This window comes from Hevea brasiliensis, chromosome 8 (assembly GCF_030052815.1).
Source record: "Hevea brasiliensis isolate MT/VB/25A 57/8 chromosome 8, ASM3005281v1, whole genome shotgun sequence".
Taxonomy (NCBI): domain Eukaryota; kingdom Viridiplantae; phylum Streptophyta; class Magnoliopsida; order Malpighiales; family Euphorbiaceae; genus Hevea; species Hevea brasiliensis.
In genome coordinates, this window is record NC_079500.1 from 14,621,696 (window position 1) to 14,643,416 (window position 21,721).

At 29.3% G+C, this 21,721-nt stretch overlaps 1 protein-coding gene and 1 non-coding gene across 2 annotated transcripts in view; both read left to right on the plus strand.

Annotated features, from left to right (window-relative positions):
* The window catches only part of LOC110647206 (WAT1-related protein At5g07050), a 60,890-nt gene extending 45,971 nt beyond the window's left edge, over positions 1-14,919 (plus strand). Inside the window, exons 3-7 of the mRNA XM_058151373.1 lie at positions 10,601-10,714; positions 13,113-13,353; positions 13,448-13,606; positions 14,329-14,480; positions 14,615-14,919. Coding sequence (XP_058007356.1) covers positions 10,601-10,714; positions 13,113-13,353; positions 13,448-13,606; positions 14,329-14,480; positions 14,615-14,750 — 802 coding nt within the window. The 3' untranslated portion in view covers positions 14,751-14,919. The remainder of the gene's footprint in view (positions 1-10,600; positions 10,715-13,112; positions 13,354-13,447; positions 13,607-14,328; positions 14,481-14,614) is intronic.
* Positions 2,551-2,658, plus strand: LOC131182752 (small nucleolar RNA R71). Its single transcript, XR_009151012.1, has one exon. It is a non-coding gene; the product is annotated as a small nucleolar RNA R71 (small nucleolar RNA).
* Positions 14,920-21,721: the final 6,802 nt, after the last annotated feature.

A 21,721-nucleotide genomic window follows, 5' to 3' on the forward strand; every position in this document is an offset into this window, starting at 1 on the left:
TGAAGGGAGCTTTCATGGTGGAAAAGAAAAACAAAGTGAGAGAGAGAGAAGTGAGGGACGGCATAAGAGAGGAAGACCATTTTTTTTTTATGTATTTATTTGGCTTTTTGACTTAGTCAAATTTAATTAATTAAAATTTTCCTTTATTGCATCATGCATATGTAATATTGATGATGTAATCAATTCAAATTTTCTTTTCTTCTTTTTTTTCTATTTCTTCTATTTTTCTATTCTTCTTTAATTTAATTTAATTTTCCTAAATTTTCGTTTCTCTGATTTTATTGGATGGTTAGGTCAGGAGTCACCTCTAGGGATGAATTGACCAATTTGCCTCTGGCCAATTTGATTCGGTTTGCAAATAATCCGATATTTCTTCCGGAGTCTTGACCTAATTATTTGACTCGCTTAACCATTCTTTTCTGTGATTTTCTCTTTTCCACTGTGTTCACAGTAGTCCTAAGGACAGCGGCGTCACATTTTACGATTCGAAATTTGAGTTTAAATCGACCTCGCAGTCCTTCCCAAGAAGGTCACCCATCGCTGTGACTCTCGGCTCGTTTAACTTCTTATGTTTTGTTTTTCTTATTTATACTTAACTAATTGACAATTACTAATTATTTGTGTTCAGGGCTTATCTAGTTGTCTTAGATGTGGTTCTAATCCCCTTAATTATTAAGACAGACACCGGTCACCGGAATAGTGAAATATACCAGGCTATGCAAATAGGGGTGTTACATGAGAGATGGTTGCTTGACCTCACTTTTCTCCACTTGCTCAAGTTGAAAGATTGGTGCCATATGACAAGGTGGATTAGTCTTCAAATATTATGCAAATGCAGCCACTTTTGGATTTTCATCATTGATAGTCCCTTCATGGACAAGATAACTTTTAAGAGAAGCCTTTAGATAACTGTTTCTAAAGTGCTCTTTTGCTAACTCATTAACTATATCAATTCTCAAATAAGAGTCTACATCTTCATGTTGCTTCTTCTTGTCATTGCCAATGTTGAAGACTAATTGATCCTCTCCGACTCTAAGAGTAAGCTTTTCACCTTTCACGTCAATCAAAGCACCAGCTGTAGCTAGGAAAGGCCTCCCCAAAATGATTGGCATATGAGAATCCTCTTCCATGTCCAAAATGACAAAGTCAACTGGGATATAGAATTTTCCAACCTTCAGTGGTACATTCTCCAAGATCCCTCCTAGATATTTAATTGATATGTCTGCCAATTGAAGAGAAATGTGGATTGGCTTAAGATCTCCCATATTGAGCTTCTCATAGATAGAGAGGGGCATAAGGCTTACACTAGCCCCTAAATCACATAAAGCTTTTATAGAATATGATTCTCCAATGTGGCATGGAATTGAAAAACTCCCTGGATCCTTGAGCTTTGGAGGATAGCACTGCATTCCTCAGTTAAGGCTACAGTTTCATAATCTTTAAGTTGAGAGAATTTCTTTCAGAAACTTAGCATAAGAAGGCATTTGGGAAAGAGCATCAATAAAAGGCACATTTATATATAGCTTCTTCAAAACCTCTAAAAACTTCCCAAATTGCTTATCAAGCTTTGCTTTTTGAAATCTCTGTGGAAAGGGAAGCCGTGGCTTGTAAGGCTTTGGAGGTATGTATTTCTCTTCTTTCTCTTCAACCTCCTCTTTACCTTTTCCTGCACTCTCTTTTTCACTCTCTTGTTTTTCATCTCCTTTAACATATTTCTCATTTTCTCTCTTCTCAACTTTTTCACTCTTCTCATTATGCATTATTTTACCACTCCTCAGTGTGATGGCATGACACTACTCCTTTGGATTTTCTATCTGACTAGGAAGTCTTCCCATTGATTTGGTACCTGAAGAGCTTGCTTGTTGTGCAATATGATTGTCCAGCATCCTATTATGTGTTTGCATTTGTTCCAGCCTTGCTTTCATCTCTCTCATCTCTTCATCATGGTTAGTTTGATTAGCAAGAATTTATTGTAATAAAGCCTCTATGGTAGAACTTTATTCTTGCTGTCTTGGTAAAGGTGTAGGATTTGCATTCCTTTGTTGAAAAATAGGTGGTGGTTGCCTAGGTTGTTGGTATTTATGCCCTTATTGTTGTGGTGGAAAGTTCTAAGTTGAAGCTTGATTTTTCTGATTCCCCCATGAAAAATTGGGATGATTCCTCCAAGCATATGAAGGATAATCTACTCCACAGCTCATTGTTCCTTCTGCATAAGCAACTTGTTGAGAACTTCCAGAGCATGATGATGAACTAACTAGCATACTTAAATCCTCCATTTTCTTAGCAAGGACATTAGTGAGTGCATCAAATTTGGCATTGATCATGTTGAATGGATCAAGCTCATACATTCCAGCAACTTGCCTTTTTTGAGTTGGAGTTGACCCTCTTGGACTACTCCATAAATGACTATTCTTTGCTATTTTCTCTAACAACTCATAAGCTTCATCTTCATGCTTAATGATGAATTCCCCTCCAATTTGAGCATCAATGATTCCTCTGATAGCAGGAGTAACATTTGTGTAAAAATTCTGATTTATCATCCATTTAGGAATGGCATGATGTGAACATTGTCTCTCTAACTCCTTCCATCTCATCCATGACTCATAAAGAGTCTCATCTTCTCTTAGTCTAAAAGCAATCATTTGATTCCTCAACTCTTGAGTTTTTCCAGGTGGAAAGTATTGGGCAAGAAATGCATCAGTAAGTTACTTCCAATTTGTAATAGAGTTGTGAGGTAAAGAATCAAGCCAATCCAATGCTCTATCCTTCAAAGAGAATGAGAATAGATTCAATCTTGCTGCATCATCAGATACTCCAGGTTGTTTTTGCATATCACAAATCATAGCAAACTTCTTTAGATGTGTGTGTGGATTTTCAGAAGGATGTCCCCCGAATTGGAAATTTTGAATCATTTGAAGAACCCCAAAATCCATCTTGTAGTCCCCCGAATTGAAAATTTTGAATCATTTGAAGAACCCCAAAATCCATCTTGTAGCTATTTGCATCAATTCTTGGCCTTGCTATACTCTCTCTCAAGCCATCAAAACGAGGAAATGCATGATCCATCATACTTCCCCTAGGCACATTAGCATTTACAACCACTTCACCTTAGGCTGCATTTTCATTATTTCGATCATTTCCAGCATTACCACCACTAATTCTAATTCTTTCATCAGCCATTTCTGCTTCAATTTCAGTTGCTCTAAAGGATTCTTTCCTTTTTCTGGTTTCTTTCTTGTTGGCTCTACAAAATTTCTCAATTTCAGGATTAAACAATAAGGATGTGTCACTTGTGCTTCTAGCTCTTCTTATAAAAGATTAAGAGTACCTATAAAGAACAAACAAACACCAAAAAAAAAAATTGAAAAGATAACAAAAGTAAAAAAAAAAACTATAAAAAAATAAAATAATCAAGAAATCAATCTTAAACAAACAACTCCCCAGCAACGATGCCAAAAACTTGATGTGTCCCAACCACAAGTGCACGAGTCATTCAAGTAGTATAGAAAAAGATATCGTTCCCACGGAGAGTTGTGTTTTCAATTGAATTTTTTATGTAAAATAAAATATGTTAAAATTGTATTTTAATCAAATTAATAAAAGAAATTTAGGAATTTGAAGCATAAGATATGAAAATGCAAAACTAAATTCAAACAATGACTAATTTAATAATTCGCAAAATAAAGAAATTGATAATATTAATAATGAAAATTAATAAAATGAGATTAAACTAAACACTCAAAAGTAAAATTCCAAACAATAATTGATAAAAGACTATTCTAGAGTTAAGGGTTCATATTTAAGTCATTTTGGGATTTTCCCTAGCTAGCTCAATCCATGAAATTTATGGGTTTAAAGGAGATTAATTCTAAAATCCTTTGAAAACTCTTTCAAGTGAGACAAAGAGTGCCTTAATTAACTTAATACTACTTTCGTGGAATTAAAATTAACCAAGATCCATTAAGTTCTTTAATCAATCTATTAAAACCCTTTTAACTCTTAGTCTATTTCTAGATCTAAGTTAATTAAGTCCAATTTCTTGATTAACTATCACTTGGTTTTCTCCTTTTGGTGCTTCAACCAAGGATTAAGAACAAAACTTAATGGGCCCTTCATTAAGCAAGTGAATAAGCACACAAGAAATGGATTAAACATCATAAATTTCATTAAATTGGGACTAACCCAATTCAAATCCACAAAAATAACTAAAATTTTACATCCCTTACTCTAAAATCAAAGAAAACTACTCACAATTCATGTTTAACACAAGAAATTCTAAGTAAAAGAGGAAATAAACCATGAAAATAAACTAAAACTAAAGAAACCCGATAGGAGAAATGTAGAAAATGGTGAAGAAGAGAAGAAGAAGCTAGATTCTGCTCCCCTAGAATGGAAGTCGACTGCTCCTCTATTTTTCTGCCTCCTTTTTCTGTCTTCCTCTCTTTCTTCTTCTTGCCAAAAATGAGGTAAGGGCACTATTTATACTTTCTGACAAATAACCCTAAAAATAGTGTGTTTGAGGAAGGGATTCATGTGTAAAAATTCTTCTGCCAGCTCATTATGAAGACTTGCACAAGTTGTGCAAGCTTCCTATGCAGATTCTGAGCAGATTTGGTAATGCCAGGTGCTTCCTGTGATGTTGCATAAATGAGGCGTGAGACTGCATAAGTTATGCAGCTGGTTGTGCAGATTTTGGCAAGTTTGGGTGCTCTTCCGTGAAGCTGCATAAGCAAGGTGCGAGACTGCATAAGTTATGCAGTTTTCCGGGAAGTTGCATAAGCAGGGCATGAATCTACATAAGTTATGCGGTAACTTATGCAGATTTCGGCAGGTTTGGAAAATTATTTCTTCTCCCTGTGCAAAACTGCACAACTTATGCAGTAGGTTATGCACATTTTGGCCACTTTACATTCTTCAACTTTTAAGCTTTATTTTGATAATTTTGGCTCTGATAATCACTACTCACTGGCGCAATTACTTATTAGTCCCTCAAAAACACCATTTTCACCTACAAAACAAAACAAATTACAAATTAACCAAAAAATTGACAATTATGAAAAATTATCTAAATAACTAATAAAATTAGCTAAAAGTGACTAACAAATAAATGAAATGGCCATGAAATCTAACATAAATGGCTATGCAAAATGCATGTATCAAATATATATTTTTAAAAATTTTCAATGACCTTTGTAAAAAAATTTCTAAATAGAGGAGTTTTATCTTTTCTTTATAAACTTCTGTTTCTTCACTATTTTTCTTATCTTTTCTTTTTTGTTGTCTCCTTTTCATTGATCTTTTATTTGCGTGGCCACCGATGAGTGTTTTTATTGGTTGCAACTCTTATCCTTTATTTTCTATTAGTTTTTTTTAATAATTTTCAGATATGTATCTATTTAGAATAAATTTTGGATATATTGTCTTAGATATATCATTATTAATAAATTTTGAGTGAATAAATCCTTAGATATATCATCGTAGGTAGATCTTGAGTTTTTATTGTATTTTCTCTCTTTTAATGGAGTTATTATATATGTTGTTATTAGGGTATTTTGTTTTTATAGGAAGAGTATTCTAGAAATACAGATCTTTCATTCAACTAGGGATTTAAATTTGAAAGTTATCTAACGGAGCTCATATAACTTTTGGAGGCTATCAAATTTTCTAAATTCTTTATATTAGTTTTTGTATTAGTACTTAATTTTATTTAAGCAAAGATATAATATGTTAGATTTTTTTTGAGAAATGTTAAAAAAAAATGTCTTGTTTAGTTTATATTATCAAATTAATTTATTAAGACGTAGGCCATTTTGTATTTTTTTGTACAAATGAAATAACTTACCTAGGTGGTACTTGGTAAGTTGTAATTTCTTAATTAAGTGTAATATAATTTACCATTTTATTTTTTAATTTATTACATTTTAAATTATATTGTGGACATTATTATTTTTTAAAAAAATTCATTTATATATTAAATACATTTATATCATATTTATAAGGAAGTAAATTCCTTGTAAGTATACTTCTTATAAAATATATTTTCAATAATTAAGTAGAGCATTTTAAACAGAACAATGTGAAAATTTAACAAATTACTGTATTTTATTTAATTTTAAACATGAATCTCAGAGAATATTAGACCACCTCAAAGTTTTATAATTTTATTTTAAATATTAAAATTATAATTCAATAATCATTTTTAAATGACAGTTCTTTCTTTTCTTTTTTATTAATAAAAAAAATAACCATAAATGCATATATTTTCATTCTACATTTAGACTCCATTTGTTTTATAGAAAATATTTTTCTGTATCTTTTAGTGTTTAAGACACTCAAGAAAATTAGTTAATGGAAATTTTTCCTGATCAAAGGAAAAACTAATTCATTTTTAAGAACAATGACTTTCATTTTTTAAAATATGATGTAATTTTTCGTTTTTAAAACCTGAAGCAGTACCAAACTACAGTTTAGAGATTTGACAAGATTCACAGAATCTAACAGATATGGACACTGATACCAAGCTCTTTGATGAACCTGGAAGCTTGTGTAAAAAAGATTTTTATAGCAAGAATATCGATTCTGATGACTCAGACTATTACAATAATAATTTGAGTCCAAGGCTGGTACATCCCATTTTCAAATTTCATTCTAAGAAATTCAATATTAGGCCAGGTAGCTCTTTTTTTCAAATAGTATAATCCCATATTGTTGGACCAAATAGTGAAATTGAGCCAAAAGTTGTTTATCGGCTGAACTATTTTTTGAAAATAGCATAATATCATCAATGTAAATCAAGGCACTATGAAGAATAGGTTCAAAGATTCGAAAGCGCTGCTGATCACATGTTTTTCCAAGAGTGGCTAACGTCATTTGATGAGTTTCTCCTAGAGTTATCTGGGTCATGTCTTTACAAGTTGCCAAAATTACTCGCTATAATTGAGGTTGTAACAAAGAAGCAATTTAAATGTGTCTCAAGTTGACATCATTGTATTTGTTCAACAGATAGTATCTCTGAGACATCTTTTAATAATGAAACTCAATATCTTTCTTTTTCAAAGAGCAGCATTTCATCTCAAAGTATTCTTGTTACACCTATCCATTGTAGAGTGTGTAGTTTCTAATGAATTTCTCATAGAGAGCATTCATAACTCCTATGATCAATGCTTGGTACATGAAATAAATGCATATGATTAATTTAACATTACAATCAAAAAATGAAAATATTTTAATATTAAAAATTATTTTTTGGAAAAATTTTTTTTCATATACAAATTATTTTCTGTGAAATAAATGGAGCCTTAAAATCATTATTAATAATCCTAGTCGTTTGAGTGGGCAAAAATATCTCATTGCAGTGAATCAGCCGCACTCACCAGATTCCTCTTTGTTGGCTAATTAATTAAATTATATCTATATTTTCTCTTTAATCATAGTTAGCCAATATACGTAATTCATATTATTTCACTCATATATATTTTATATGTCAAATTAATTAAAATAATAATATATTTAGAAACTAAATGATTTTTTAAAAAATCAATCAATTATTATCAAAAATAAATAAAATAAAATTATTATATCATAAATAAAACATTCTAACTAATTGATATTTTGAAAATTTTTATTTAAATTTAATTTATTATAAATTTAAGATATAAATAAATAAAATTTAAATTTTATTATATATTTTATATTTTAAATTATAGAAATCAAATCTAAAAACGAAAGATGTTTTAATATCTTAGCCAACAACACATCAAACGCAATAAACAAATAGGATTCTCCATTAATTAAAAAGATGCTAAGACAATATTCCCCATAAGCACACATCATAATCACAAAGCATTTGTGCTTACTTTTGAAAAGCATACAGAAGAAGTGGAGGAATATTTTGATTTTCACTCCTGGTTTGTCCTAGTCAGACTTCAATGGCTAAATAATATTATTTATCTTACAGGTGAATCTCCACTCTTTTAATTTTTTTTACTATTCTTTAATTTGATTTATAATTTAATTTATTTTTAAAAAGTTTAAAATAATTTATAAAATTAAATGTTAGCTCATCGATTCTTATAAATTAATTTAAAATTGATACATTTAAAATAATTTAATCAACTTAATTTTAATTTAAAAATTAAATAAATTAAATTTATTTTTCAATAAATTTTTCTAAAAAGTTAAAGTCATTCGAAAAACTATTCAGCCGAATCTAACTCAACATGAATAAAATTACATATAAAAAAGAAAAAGAAAAAAAGAAGACTGGAGAAAACTCAAACATGAATTGCCACCTCTATATATAGGTTCTGATGATGAAGGATTAAAGTTGTGGGCGTGCATGGAAATGGAAGGAGATAATTTTCAGGGTGAAGAGGGGAATTTGAGAGTAAAAAGAGAAAAAAATATTATATTGATATTAGAAAATTCAAAACCCTACTTCTTGTGTATATTCAGCAATTTCTGTTATTCAGCTTTCAACATAATTTCTAAGGTCACTCTTGATAAGGGCATGAGTCGTTATGTTCTTGTTGCGTATGGACATGCTTTTGGGACTTTAACCACTGCTCTTCTCGCACTCCTCTTTGAAAGGTAATTTTTCCTCTCTTTTTATATTTAATTTGCCTATTATTATATAATTATTTTCCCTATTTTCATTGTCAGGATGTTGTCCATTAAAGTCTTTCAGTTGATGGATGTTTTGTGCAGGAAAAATGAAAGCAAAATCAGTTTACCCGTTTGTGTATACATCTTCTTCTTGGGTCTTTTTGGGTGAGTATATATAAATATATTTCTACCAGTTCGACAATAATAATTGTTCTAATAGTTATCGACTATTTTACTAAAGATAAATATATCTAGATATTAGAGTTAAAGTTATTCAAGTTTAAGGTATTTAAAGTTGATATTTATTTAATTTTTTTTTTATAGTAGGTTAGGTTGAATCATCTCCATTGAGTCATTATAGAAATTAAAATAAATTTGAGTCTATTAATTTATAGATTATGGATTACTCTGAATTGAAATATTAATTTTTATTAATTTAAGTTAATATTAAGTTGATTAATTCAATCAAAGAGTTATTTTTTAATTAAGTTTGCAGATTGATTTTAATTTAACCTCTCATTTTTATTGATCATTTAAATTCATAAAAATTTATATTTTATGCAAATTAGAAGTCGAATCCAAAATAGCCGTCTATACTTCCTTCCTCCTTCCTTAAGCCCATCCCATCCATTTCAAGTAGAATAATTAGGCCTAATCTAAGTTAGTTCAATGATTAGAGATATATTATTTACTTAATAAATTTATGTTCGAGTTTTATAATCTATTTCTATTGAAAATTATGCTACATATATAAATTCACTTTTTCTCCCACTTCAATCATTCTATTTTATTCCATTTCACTCTTTCTTCTCTTTTCTTTCTCCCATTCTTTTATTCTTTCTAATCTTTTTTCTTATCTTGGTCATCTTTTTATATCTTCTTCATTTTCTTCTCTTTTCTTTTCTTACATTCATTTTTTTTCCTTTTTTAGTTTTATTTTTCTCTCAATTCCTTTTTCTCATCTTCATCATCCTTTTTTTCTCATTTTTTCTTTAGTTTCATTATTTATTCTCTCATTATCCTCCTTTTCTTCAACTTTTTCTTATTTTCAATTTTTTTTTCACATCTTTTTCTCGTTCTCTTTTTCTTTGTGATTTTCTAAAATTGTATTATTTTTCTATAAGTTTCTAAGAAATTATTTTTTTAGTAATTTTATTATAATATATTTATATGGTAAATTATTATTTACATTTTCTATTCGTAAATTATTTTTAACAATATGAGCATAGTGCCTTTAAATAGTAATTTCTTTATTAGTAATTTATTATTTTATTCAAATTTTCTTTATATTTTTTTTTTGTTTTTCTCCCAAATTATAATTGACCTCGTTTGTTGCTAATACGTTGGTAATTCCTATTATCAACGACTTTTCTATGATTAACCATGGAAAAATTCGTTAGTAATCCATAAAATTCTTACAGTGAAATGGGTTCAAATTATTTCAAGTTGCAATTTGGAGCTGCATATATATTGATTCAGTTATAAGGTTTCAAGTTAATTTACGGGTTACTGTTCGATTTAAATCAAAATATTTTTTTTTTAAAATTAATTTTTATTATTTAATTTTTGAATAAAAATTTGGATTGATTGTATAAATTAAAAAAAAAAAAATCAGAGTCTTATTGAATTGAACTCTAATTTTATGACCATTTAAATTTAAATTACGTGCGAATGAAAATATATTTTTATCTCATTTCGAATCAAATAAATTTAAGTCATGTAGATCATAGGTATTCCTAACCCGTTAGGTTAAGTCTAATCCTACTCGTGCTAGAGATGTCCATTATGAGGGTAAAATGCTTCCAGTAGAATTTTCTTTATTCACAAGATTAAACAGTCCACCTTATTTAAAGAATATAAAATTTATCCATTGGTGAAATCCATTGCAAAATTTGTTTAGCATGACGAATTAACTCCACTTCAAAATTGTTTATGATGAAAATTAATTATATATGAAAAATATTTCTAATTTTATTTTATGATATTTAATTTTCAGAGCATTGTTAAGGACAACTTATTATGCCGGAATGGAATACACATCTTCAAATTTTGCGTCTGCTATGGGCAACTTGGCTCCGGCTACTACTTTTGTTTTGGCCATTTTATGCAGGTACTAGTCAAGTAGGCGAATACAATCAATGCTAGATATTATATTAATAAAGGGTAATTATTATTTTTACAGCTTTTAATCTCTTATTAAAATTGTTTGAATATTTAAAGAGACTAAATTAACTTTACACTTTGTTAAATGTTAATTTTGGAAGAATTAGATTAAAGAAAGTGTTGGTGAAAGATGAGGATATTAAAGAAAGATAAAAAAAATTATTTTGATGATCTCTTTAATAATAATCAAAGTGGTAATAGTGTGAATATAGACTATAGAGTAATAGAAAAGAATGTGAATTGCACTAGAAGGATTAGATCTTCAGAAGTAAAGGAAACACTTATGAGAATGAGAATAAGAGTGAGTAAAGCCTGCGGAGCCAATGGAATACCAATTGAAGTGTGAAAGTATTTGGAAGATGTGGGAGTGGCATAGTTAACTAAATTGTTTAATAAGATTTTAAACTCAAAGAAAATGCCTGATGAACGGATGATGAATTTTTTTGTTCCTATTTTTAAAAGTAAGGGAGACATACAGAGTTACTCAAACTATAAGGGAATTAAACTCATGAGCCATACTATAAAGTTGTGGGAGAAAGTTGTAGAACATCGACTACGTTATGACACTTTTATCTCTCCTAATCAATTTGGCTTCATGCCCAGTCATTCAATTATAGAAGCGATTTTTCTCATTAAAAACTTGATGGAGAAATATGGAGATGTGAAAAAAGATCTACATATGGTTTTTATCGCTTTAGAGAAGGCTTATGATAATATTCCAAGATATGTCTTATGAAGAGTGTTAGGAAAAAAGATGGTACCTATTAGGTACATACAAGTGTTAAAAGACATGTATGAAGGAGCAACTACTATTGTGCGCACAGTGAGAGGGGACACAAGAGATTTTCCTATCTCAGTTGGATTACACCAAGGTTCAGCTGTGAGCCCTTACCTTTTTACATTAGTTCTAGATGAATTGATGAAACATATACAAGAGAGTATCCCTTAGTGCATGATGTTTGCGGATGATATAGTTCTGATAGATGATACATGAGAAAGAGTCAATAGAAAACTAGAGCTTTGGAGAAGTACACCAGAGTCAAAACGCTTTAAGTTAAGTAGAACGAAGATAGAATACATGCATTGCAAGTTCAGTGAAGACCAAACTAGTGATAGGGAAGGAGTTAGTTTGGATGGAGTGGTATTGCCCCAAAATAATCACTTTAAATATCTTGGCTCAATCCTTCAAGTATATGGAGGATGTGAGGAGGATGTTAGCCATAGAATTAAAGTGGGATGATTGAAGTGGATATGTATCACAAGAGTTTTATGTGATCGTAAGATTCATAATATGTTGAAAGGAAAATTTTACCGTATAGTCATACGACCAGCCATGTTATATGGTAGTGAGTATTAGGCAATGAAGGAGCCGTATGTGTCTAAGCAGAGAGTTGCGGAGATGAAAATATTAAGCTAGATGAGTGGTCATACTAGACTAGATAAAGTCTGTAATGAGAGTATTAGAGAAAAGGTAGGAGTGATGCCAATTGAGGATAAATTGAGAGAAGGAAGATTGAGGTGGTTTAGTCATATGAAGCGTAGACATACGAAGGCTTCAGTTAGACAAATAGAGTACATTGGATTAGAGGATAGAAAGAGAAGAAGGGGTAAACTTAAACTGACTTGGAGGAGAGTAGTACAACATGACCTATAAGTATTACACGTTTTCGAGTAATTAACCCAAAATCTTTTAGAGTGGAGAAAGAGAATTCACATAGTCGACTCCAATAAATTTTTAGAATAAATGATTAGTTGAGTTGAATTGAGTTTTTAGATTAATAATTATATTCTTTAAAGGTTAAAACTTATTAAAATACTTTGATTTTTTAACTTTTTACCAAATACATCTAGTGAAAAAAATTAGAGATAGAATAAAATAGGATAATTATTAATTTAATCATTCCAAAGTTAACATTTAACCCCTGAAAAGGATATAAATATTAATGAGGTAAAAAATCAGCCTAATCTCATTAAATATTCAAACAACTTAGGATTGAATGTCAAACAAACAAAATTGTCTATTAAATGAGTATGATAGGTCATTTTTCAAATTAAATTACTAATTGTTGGAAGAATGGGAATCCCCTATCAGTGGGAACAACGAAAAAAGAAGGGCTTAAAAAGAGAGACCCAACAAGTCAAAATGTCTACAAGCTGGAGCCCAATGACTAAACCCAAGAACAAAACACAAAAAAGCCATGAACAGAGCAATAGGAACCATCCCAAAACAAGTACCATAGAACCAAGGAAAAACAGTAATCAATTTTTTTTAAGTCATAGATGTGGTTTTTCTGTCTTAGTTTGGAGATTATTATTCAACGTTTTGTAGGGTGAAACATTTTCAGGATGGAGAAATTAGAGATAAAGAAATGTAGTGGCCAAGCAAAGATTGGAGGAACAGTGGTTTCATTTGCTGGTGCAACACTTATGATCCTTTATAAAGGCATCACTGTGCTTTCACTACATCTTCCACACACTAAAAAACTTCGCTCCCAATCCAATGTATTCATAAAACAAGATTGGATAAAGGGTTCCTTCATGCTTCTCATTCATTGCCTTTCAACAGCATTATTGTACATCTTACAGGTAATTATTAATATATTATAAATGATAATGCTAGTTGTTCAACCGTATATTGAAATATGTCAATTCATAAATAAAAATAATATAATCAATGCAGGCAAAAACACTGAATAAGTATCCAGCACCAATATCACTTACATCATTAAGTTGCTTAGTAGGAACTGCAATTACAACTGTTGTGGCAGCCATTATAGACCATAGAGCTTCATCATGGAGATTGTCATGGAATATAGCTCTTGTTGCCATTCTTTATAGTGTAAGTTCCTTTTATTTTATTGTATTAAATTTTAGAGGTGGAAAAAAAAGGTCAAGTTTAATTTTATAGATTAATATTGTTTTTAAGTAAATTTGAAAAAAAACATTTTATTCTTTTAATTTACAATCCAAAATTTAATTGAATAAGTCAATTCAAATATACCCTTTGGTGAGATAATTATGATTGAGTTGATCCTTAATTAAATTTTTAATTTTTTAGGCTTTGGTTGTTTTTGCATAAAATAACTTGTATATGGAAAATATTTTCTATGAAAAATGTTTTCTAAAAAAAATATTTTTCATTGTTGGTTGTAATGTTAAACTAATAGTATGTATTTTTGTTATATATGTATGAATATTTTCACATTTTAATAAGATTATCAAAGTTTAAAAAATAAAAAATAACTTTCTCTTTTTTGAAAAGAGAAAATTATTTTCCTTAAATTACTTAGTTTTCTTTTGACTACAAATATATTTTATGTCGATCCATTGTTCTAAGTACTCCAAGCACTAAAAAATGTAAAAAATATCTTGCAGAAAAATATTTTCCAGAAACAAACGGAGCTTTAGTCATTTCAAATTTTTTGCGTATTAAAATGAGTTAAAAATCACTTTTGTTGAGCAGATTCAAGTGGGATAAAATTTGTTACTCTAATTGAAATTAAGAGAATTTCAATACCAAATTGATAGTCTTATAAATAATGGAAAAGATGAAAATTGCAGGGGATAATGATATTTGGAATTACAGTGTATATTCAAATGATGGTGATAAGAAAAAAAGGTCCAGTATTCGTGACAGCATTTAGACCTCTGGCAACGATGCTGGTGGCTGTTATGGGAGTGCTTATTCTAGGAGAAGCCTTGTACTTGGGAAGGTACGTAAGCCTCTTCATTTGTTTAATTTGTGTTATCAAACTAAAACAGAAGAATATGAATTAGGGACTTAGGTTTATTATATTGGACCCCAAATATATATTCTCTTACGGTGTTCTGCTTCTGAACATTTCAGTGTGGTAGGAGCTATACTGATAATTGCTGGGTTATATGCAATTCTATGGGGAAAGGAAGAGGAGAAAAGGAATACTTTGCCAAAGCATGCAGTTGTATTGGTAGACAATTCTATAAAGGAGAAACCAGAGAAATAATAGTTATGTACGCGTGTGTAGTATGCAGCATTAATTAATTAAGAAAACTAATTAGGGAATAGCTTGATTGGTCTTCCTTTACCATTAAGACTCTGTTTGGATAAGGTAAGGAAAGGATAATTAATGGAAGGGTAAGGGAGGGTAAGGAAGGAGAAGGATAAGGAGGGTTACAATAAAAAAAATTTCATGTTTGGAAAGGGGTGGATTAATAGAAAGTTAAGAAGAGTTAATGTATGTTCTTTATGTTTAAAAAGAGCTAAAAAAAGGATAAATAATTATTAGAAGTTTAAAAATACCCTTTCCTATTAGATAAAAATTTATTCTTTATTTTTTTTAATATGCAAATTAAGGCCTTTTGTTTTTTGCTTAGCAACTTGTAATTTACATTTTCGATTGTTTCTTTATGCCAAACCATGGCATGTACCAATTCAACTTCAGCTTAGATATATATAAAGTAATACAAATGTCATTTTGCTTCTTTTAAAATATTTTATTTTTTTAAAAGGTAAAATATTACTGTTATAAAATAAACTTTTGCAATTTTTATTTATTAATGACCTTGAATGGTAACAATTAACCATTTTATACACGGACATTTTTTAATGGGTGAGATTAAAATTTAACTGCATGAAAGGAATTTATCTTTCACTTCATGAATATATATATATATATATATATATATAAAGAAATTTAGCCACCAAAATTAGAGGATAAGCTATTAGAATTACTGTCAATAACAATAGAAAGATTTTATATCACTAGATAACTTAAAAGTAAAAACAAAGCGAATTAATAAGTTAACTAATTTTGAAGGTTAAGCTATGCAATCCTAAAATGAAAAAAAAAAAATCTATATATATAAGCCTAACAAGGCATCAAAATATCCCAATTAAGAATGAGAGTTACCCTTTAAGACTATGATATAAAAAAAATTTATAAATTGAATGGAACATAGTAATTTTTATTAAATATTTTCTACTCTTTGAAAAAATATATTATTATCTAATTAATTATTTTTAGTGTTTTATATTTAAATAATTATAATTTATAAAAATATTTAATATTTTATAAAATATATAATTCTAATTAAATATAAAATAAAATTGACTTGAAAAATCATAGATGGGGCCATTATTTTATCCGCGGCTAAAAATTTGCACTTTTTGTTTCTTATTTTTTGTAACTACTGCAATATGTTGAAATTGATAGTAGTATGATAGTTTTGAGTTTATGTGTTGTACAAGTACAAGGGTTATTGTGAATATGCCAAGTCAAAAGGAGTGGATGTTGGCATGCTAGTTAGACTTAATTTTATTGTTACATATAAAACAAAACATGAAGTAATATTCATCTATCGGGAGAGATTCCTTCATGGGGTTCGAAGCCTATTTTTTGCTCAGACCAATGGATGTGGTTGAGATCGATTCTTTTGGCATCTCAACTTCATTTCGCCCACTAGTTCCTACCTCCTCAAGCTCCTCAGAAGTCCATGAAACATTAACTGACGGTGGGCTTGCCGTCCTCTGACTATTAAAGCCACTCATTTCCACCAAAGCAAGAAAAAAGAAATAAACGAAAAATGAAAGAGAGATTAATACCTTTAGCTAAGATGGAATTGCGTCATCAGAGAAGCTTGTAATAGAGAGAAATTGGCCCAAGAGATTCAAAGGAGAGAAAAAAGGAAAGTGTAAAATGATGGGGTTAGGTCGCATATACATACAACCTACTGCATTCATGGTTGAGAAGTTAGAGGCGACGTCTCGGATAGGGAACCAATTAATGTTTTTCCAATTCTCAAAACCTGCCATTGGTATTTATTGAAAGAGCTTTAGACATTTGAGACTCGAACGATACAGTTAACTAAAAATAAAACCGATCAAGCTTGAGATCACCCAATTTATTTCGGAGCTGGCTTTTATAGTCGATCTCAATTATTAGAAAGGCTTAGCTCCTGGACGGGTTCCAGCACATTCTAGCCAACCACAGGAGATCGGATAGAGAGATCAGACAAGAGATGACAAAGAAATAAGATATGGAGATGGGACAAGAGATCGGATAAAGAGATCAGACAAAAGATGACAAAGAAAAAAGATTTGGAGATCGGACAGGAGATCGGATAAAGAGATTAGACGAGAGGATAAAAAATAAAATATGAAGATAGGATAGGAGATCAAATAAAGGATCAGATCAGAGAGAAATCGCACTAGGACTTCACCCCATCCCCTATGGTAGGGCATAACTTTAAAAGAACTTCCTCATTGATCGGATCTAACAGTCAGAGCATTACTTCACCATCGGATAACCTTTTTTAGTATACCTTTTAAATCTTAGCCCTTGGTTTCATAGATTAAGTTTTCACCATCAGATTTGAGTTAGTTAAAGCACTCTAGTACGCTTTAATCTTTTCCATTGATCCTTTGTAAGGATAAATTCTGAACCCTTGGATTAAAAAGTAATAAAGACAAATTTGATGCCTTTTAACCTTAACCCTTGATCTAGTTTATAAGGCACAATTCCCAACCTTCGGATCAGAGAAAGAAAAACAAAGGAGTCCTAATTTAATCCACACCCTAAATCACTGATCTCTTTAATTCCTGACTCTCGGATTTTGTCCTTTTAAATCTCAACCTTTCTTTTTTTCATTTTGGATCTTGACCCTCCATTTTAGAGCTTTCACTCCCTATAAATATCTGAAGTTTTACTGTTAAAGGGGTCTTTGGGGAAGTTTCAAAAAATAAAAGAGAAGAGAATAAAGAAAGGGTCTTTAGAAATGTCAGTTTTCTAAAGAATCTCCTCACTGTCAAAACAATGGTTCTTAGAACTCTCACGTTTCTTATCCAAAAATCCCAACCTTCTTCAGAAGGATCGTACTCTAGCTTGTCACTTCAAAAAGTCTAATTTGATAGGGCCTTCTCCTGTAGCTCCATCTCTTTGTAAGCATAAGACGTCAAAAAGAGTCCATTATCCCATCATTTAAGGTAAAAATTTCTTTGATGTTATTTACCATGCTCTCCTTATAAAATATATGTATAGGTTGGTCATGTGTAAGCACCTTGGGCCATATGTAGACTACAATCTGCTCTCTCTCTCTCTCTCTCTTTCTGTATTTCCATCGATTATCTTCATGATGCATTTTCTCTAGCATTTTATCTTGCCAAACTTTTAGGTGTAATAGATTAGGATGGACAATGGTAGAAATCTTTTTTTCTTTTATTTCTCAAATATTATTTTCTTTGTTGAAACATTTTTTTTACTCTATTAATATTACATTTTTGTTGAAATATTGTTATTCCATAAATATTTCATTGGCGAATGAAACACCTTTTATTCCGAGATATTATTTTTGGTCTTATATTGCAAATAACTTGTTATCTTTCTTTTGAAAGAGGTCGAAGGCGATATTGATGGCAAGACATGGTCTATAGAGTTTTATGAAAATTAATGTCACTTGATGGGATTATTAATTCGATATTTTAGCTTGCTTTAGTGATTCTTGATATATGATCATGTTATCATTCCCAAAGGTCGGCATGCTCATTTCCCCATTTCTTAAAATGGCCTTACGATAAAATGCTATTTTAAAATACAATTTTTTTTTTTATGATTTAGGGTTCGAGAGAGAATCCTTTCCTTGAACTTTTCCTAAATATTTATTTACAAAATATGCAACCTTTTCACATCCTTAGGTTCGAGGGAAAGTCTTTCCTTGAACCTTTGGCAAGTATGTTTTTAAATGTAATATTCTTCTATCAAGGGAGAGTCCTTCTTCCAATTATATCTTTTAAAATAGTACAATCTTAGCATATCCTTAGGTAAAAGGGGAAAGTCTTTCCTTAGACCTATACCATTTTTTGAATACAACATCCCTATATTTTAGGTTCATGGGAGAATTCTTCTTTGAACCCTAAAATTTTACATACCTTTTATACTTTAAGATTCGAATGAGAGTCCTCCTTAGAATCCTTAAAATCCTTTCTTATTTTAAACTTTTTTTCATATGTACAAGGGAGAGTACTTCCTTGAGTAGTCCCTAGTATTCTATTTTCGCACTCTAATGAAAGGGAGCCCTTCTTTGAATTTGTTAATCTAAAGTATCCCTTCATTATTTCATTCATCTTTTTATAGTTAACTAAAATTTTTATATACACATTTATTTCAACCTCAAATACAATATAAAATATTTTAAATCAAATGTATGAATAGATTTAGTGGAACACAAAATGCTTATTAAGAAGCTGGTTAGAATCCTTTTACGTTAACAGGATGAAATATATAGCTGTGTAGGTTAGAACGGTATTTTATGCAAGTTGTTTCAAAAACAACCTTATATAAATCAGTAAGTTATAAATGAATTAATAATTTAAATTGAATCAATATGGCAAGGAATAACAGTCCATTATGCCGATGATGAGACTTTGATTCATTGATTGAGAGTCCTCATTAATGAATAAAATTCTCTAGACTTTAATCGACACATTCTCTTTTGAATTGATGTTTTAATCAAAAGGAATAAAAATTGAAGCCCATCTTAACTCAATTTTATCAATTTTTTTTAGTATCATGTCTTATAAAATATTCACTTCACACATGACACCCTCTATTATTTGGGCACCAATGATGAGATCAATGATAAGTAAGCTGAGAATCTTCATTACTTAATATAAATCTCTAGGAATCAAATGATATCTCTTCAAAATTAGAGTCCTAGTTTTGCGAAGGGAGAAATTTAATAAAACTAATAATTGGAGTCAAAATTCACTTTATGGTCATCCAATTTACCTTTGTTTTTTGGCCTATTCTAAATGGTGAGACATTGAGCGTTCCTATGTTTATGCATTCTATTTTTATATAGCAAATACAAGAACTAATATTATAATTTAAACTCTAATAAAATTATCGATATTAAATTATAAAAAGCACACATTTAAATCTACTTATCTTCGTTGGGGGACGATGTAGAGTGCTTAACATCTTCCCCACAAGTATACGGATCCCCAACCCTAAATCTCTAAAATTAGAAGTGGTAAACACTATTTTCAAATTCTCTTAAAATAATAAATGGTTTTCTTTAATTTTTCCTCAAAATTAAAGTGACGACTCCTCACTTTTCACTTCGGTGGGAGTTGCCTGGCGATCGCAAAATCCTTGCGACATTTGATATAATTGTTACCATATCAGTTCTCTTTAATTACAAGCTTTAACTATAAAGCTGTAAATTGAAATTGCTCAATGGCTACACTATATCATTGAAGTCTGTATATTTTAATTTTTAAATACACAGTACAAGTGATTAGAGTTGTACAGAAATAAAATTAGTTACAACAAAATGGCCACATAGTGAGGAGCAAGCAACAATAACTATAGATAAGCTATATAGTAGTGAACAAGTAAAGGTGAGACTATTTATTTGGAACAAAGCTAAATCTTATCTCTGAATTTTAGTCTATGTCTAAATAAGTCTATTTTTAAATTTTCATCTCAATTAATTCAGATTTTTTATTAAGTTTGAATTCATCATTAAAATAATAATTTTTAAATATTTTAATAATCAAATATTAATTTTATTTTTTTTAAATATTGAAATTATTTTTTATTTTTTATTAATATTAATTTTATTATTTTTCAACATAGCTAAAAGTTCAATCAACAATGTCATTATCAAATACAAAAACAGAATATAGAGTAATAGTTATGGCAACACATAAATCCACATGGTAAATACAATTGCTAAATGATTTGTGTCGACAGTAGATTATATAGTAAAATTAACAAAAACATGTGGAGGCACATTATCATTATTTAAGAAAGAAAGTTTTTTAAGGTCATATTTAAATGATGTTAATAAAAATAAAAGATCAAATATCAGATTTTTTCACAAAAGATCTCAACAGTATAAGTCAGAAAAGTTTCAGAAGCTATTTGACATGGTTTCTAAGAAGAATATGAAAGAGATAATTTATGTTATAAGAGTGTATAAAGTTAATAATAATTAATTGATTGAAATTTTGATCACATTATTGAAATCTTCTCAAAATTTGTGAATAAAATCTTGCTTAGATTTGCTTCGATTTCCATCAAATGAATAATTGGCATGAAGACGAGAGCAAGGTCATTTAATTGAGAGTGTAGAATTCAAGGAGAGAAAAGTCCTAACAGAGTAATTAGGGTTTAAAGGTGTTGTACTCGGCGGTCTTCATAAAATTATTATGATTTTATTAAAATATTAAATTTTATTTTTAAATATTATGTGTGTTTTAATTTAAGATGAAAAAAAAATATATTAATATCGTATGAACATGCTTTATGCTCGGGGCGAATCTATTATTGTAGGGTGGGTTAATTAACCTCACTTAATTTTTTTTAAAAACATTATTATTATTATTATTATTATTATTATTATTATAAAGCCATTAAAATAATTTTTTTTATTTAAAATTTTTCTTAACATTTATGTCTTCTCCTCAAATATTATATCCATAGAATTATAATTTTTTTTTCTCCCATCTATTATTATTATTATTATTATTATTTTCTCTCATTCCCTAATAATTGGCTTTATATTTTTTTCCTTTTCATTTTTATATATGTTAAAAAAATTATAGTTCACAACTTAAATTTTTATTTTATATTTTAGAATTTATATTCTATTATTCTATTGAAAAGATATTTTCTAAAATAAAAATTGTAAAGACTCGTTAATAGAATATTATAGGGGATTAGTTGTGAAATGATTATTTGATTGCACATATTGAAAAAGATATATTCGATGGTATTAATAATAAAGTAAATAGTAGTAATGTAACACTTACAGAAAATGAGAACTACTATCGAATTTAATCGCGAATTTAAGATTATGTTAAATTTTATTATTTTAATAAATTATTTTTTTCTACTCAATTATAGTTTTATATTAAAAATTTATATATATTATTTTTTTTTTCTTTTAGTGGATAGTTCATTATTATATACAT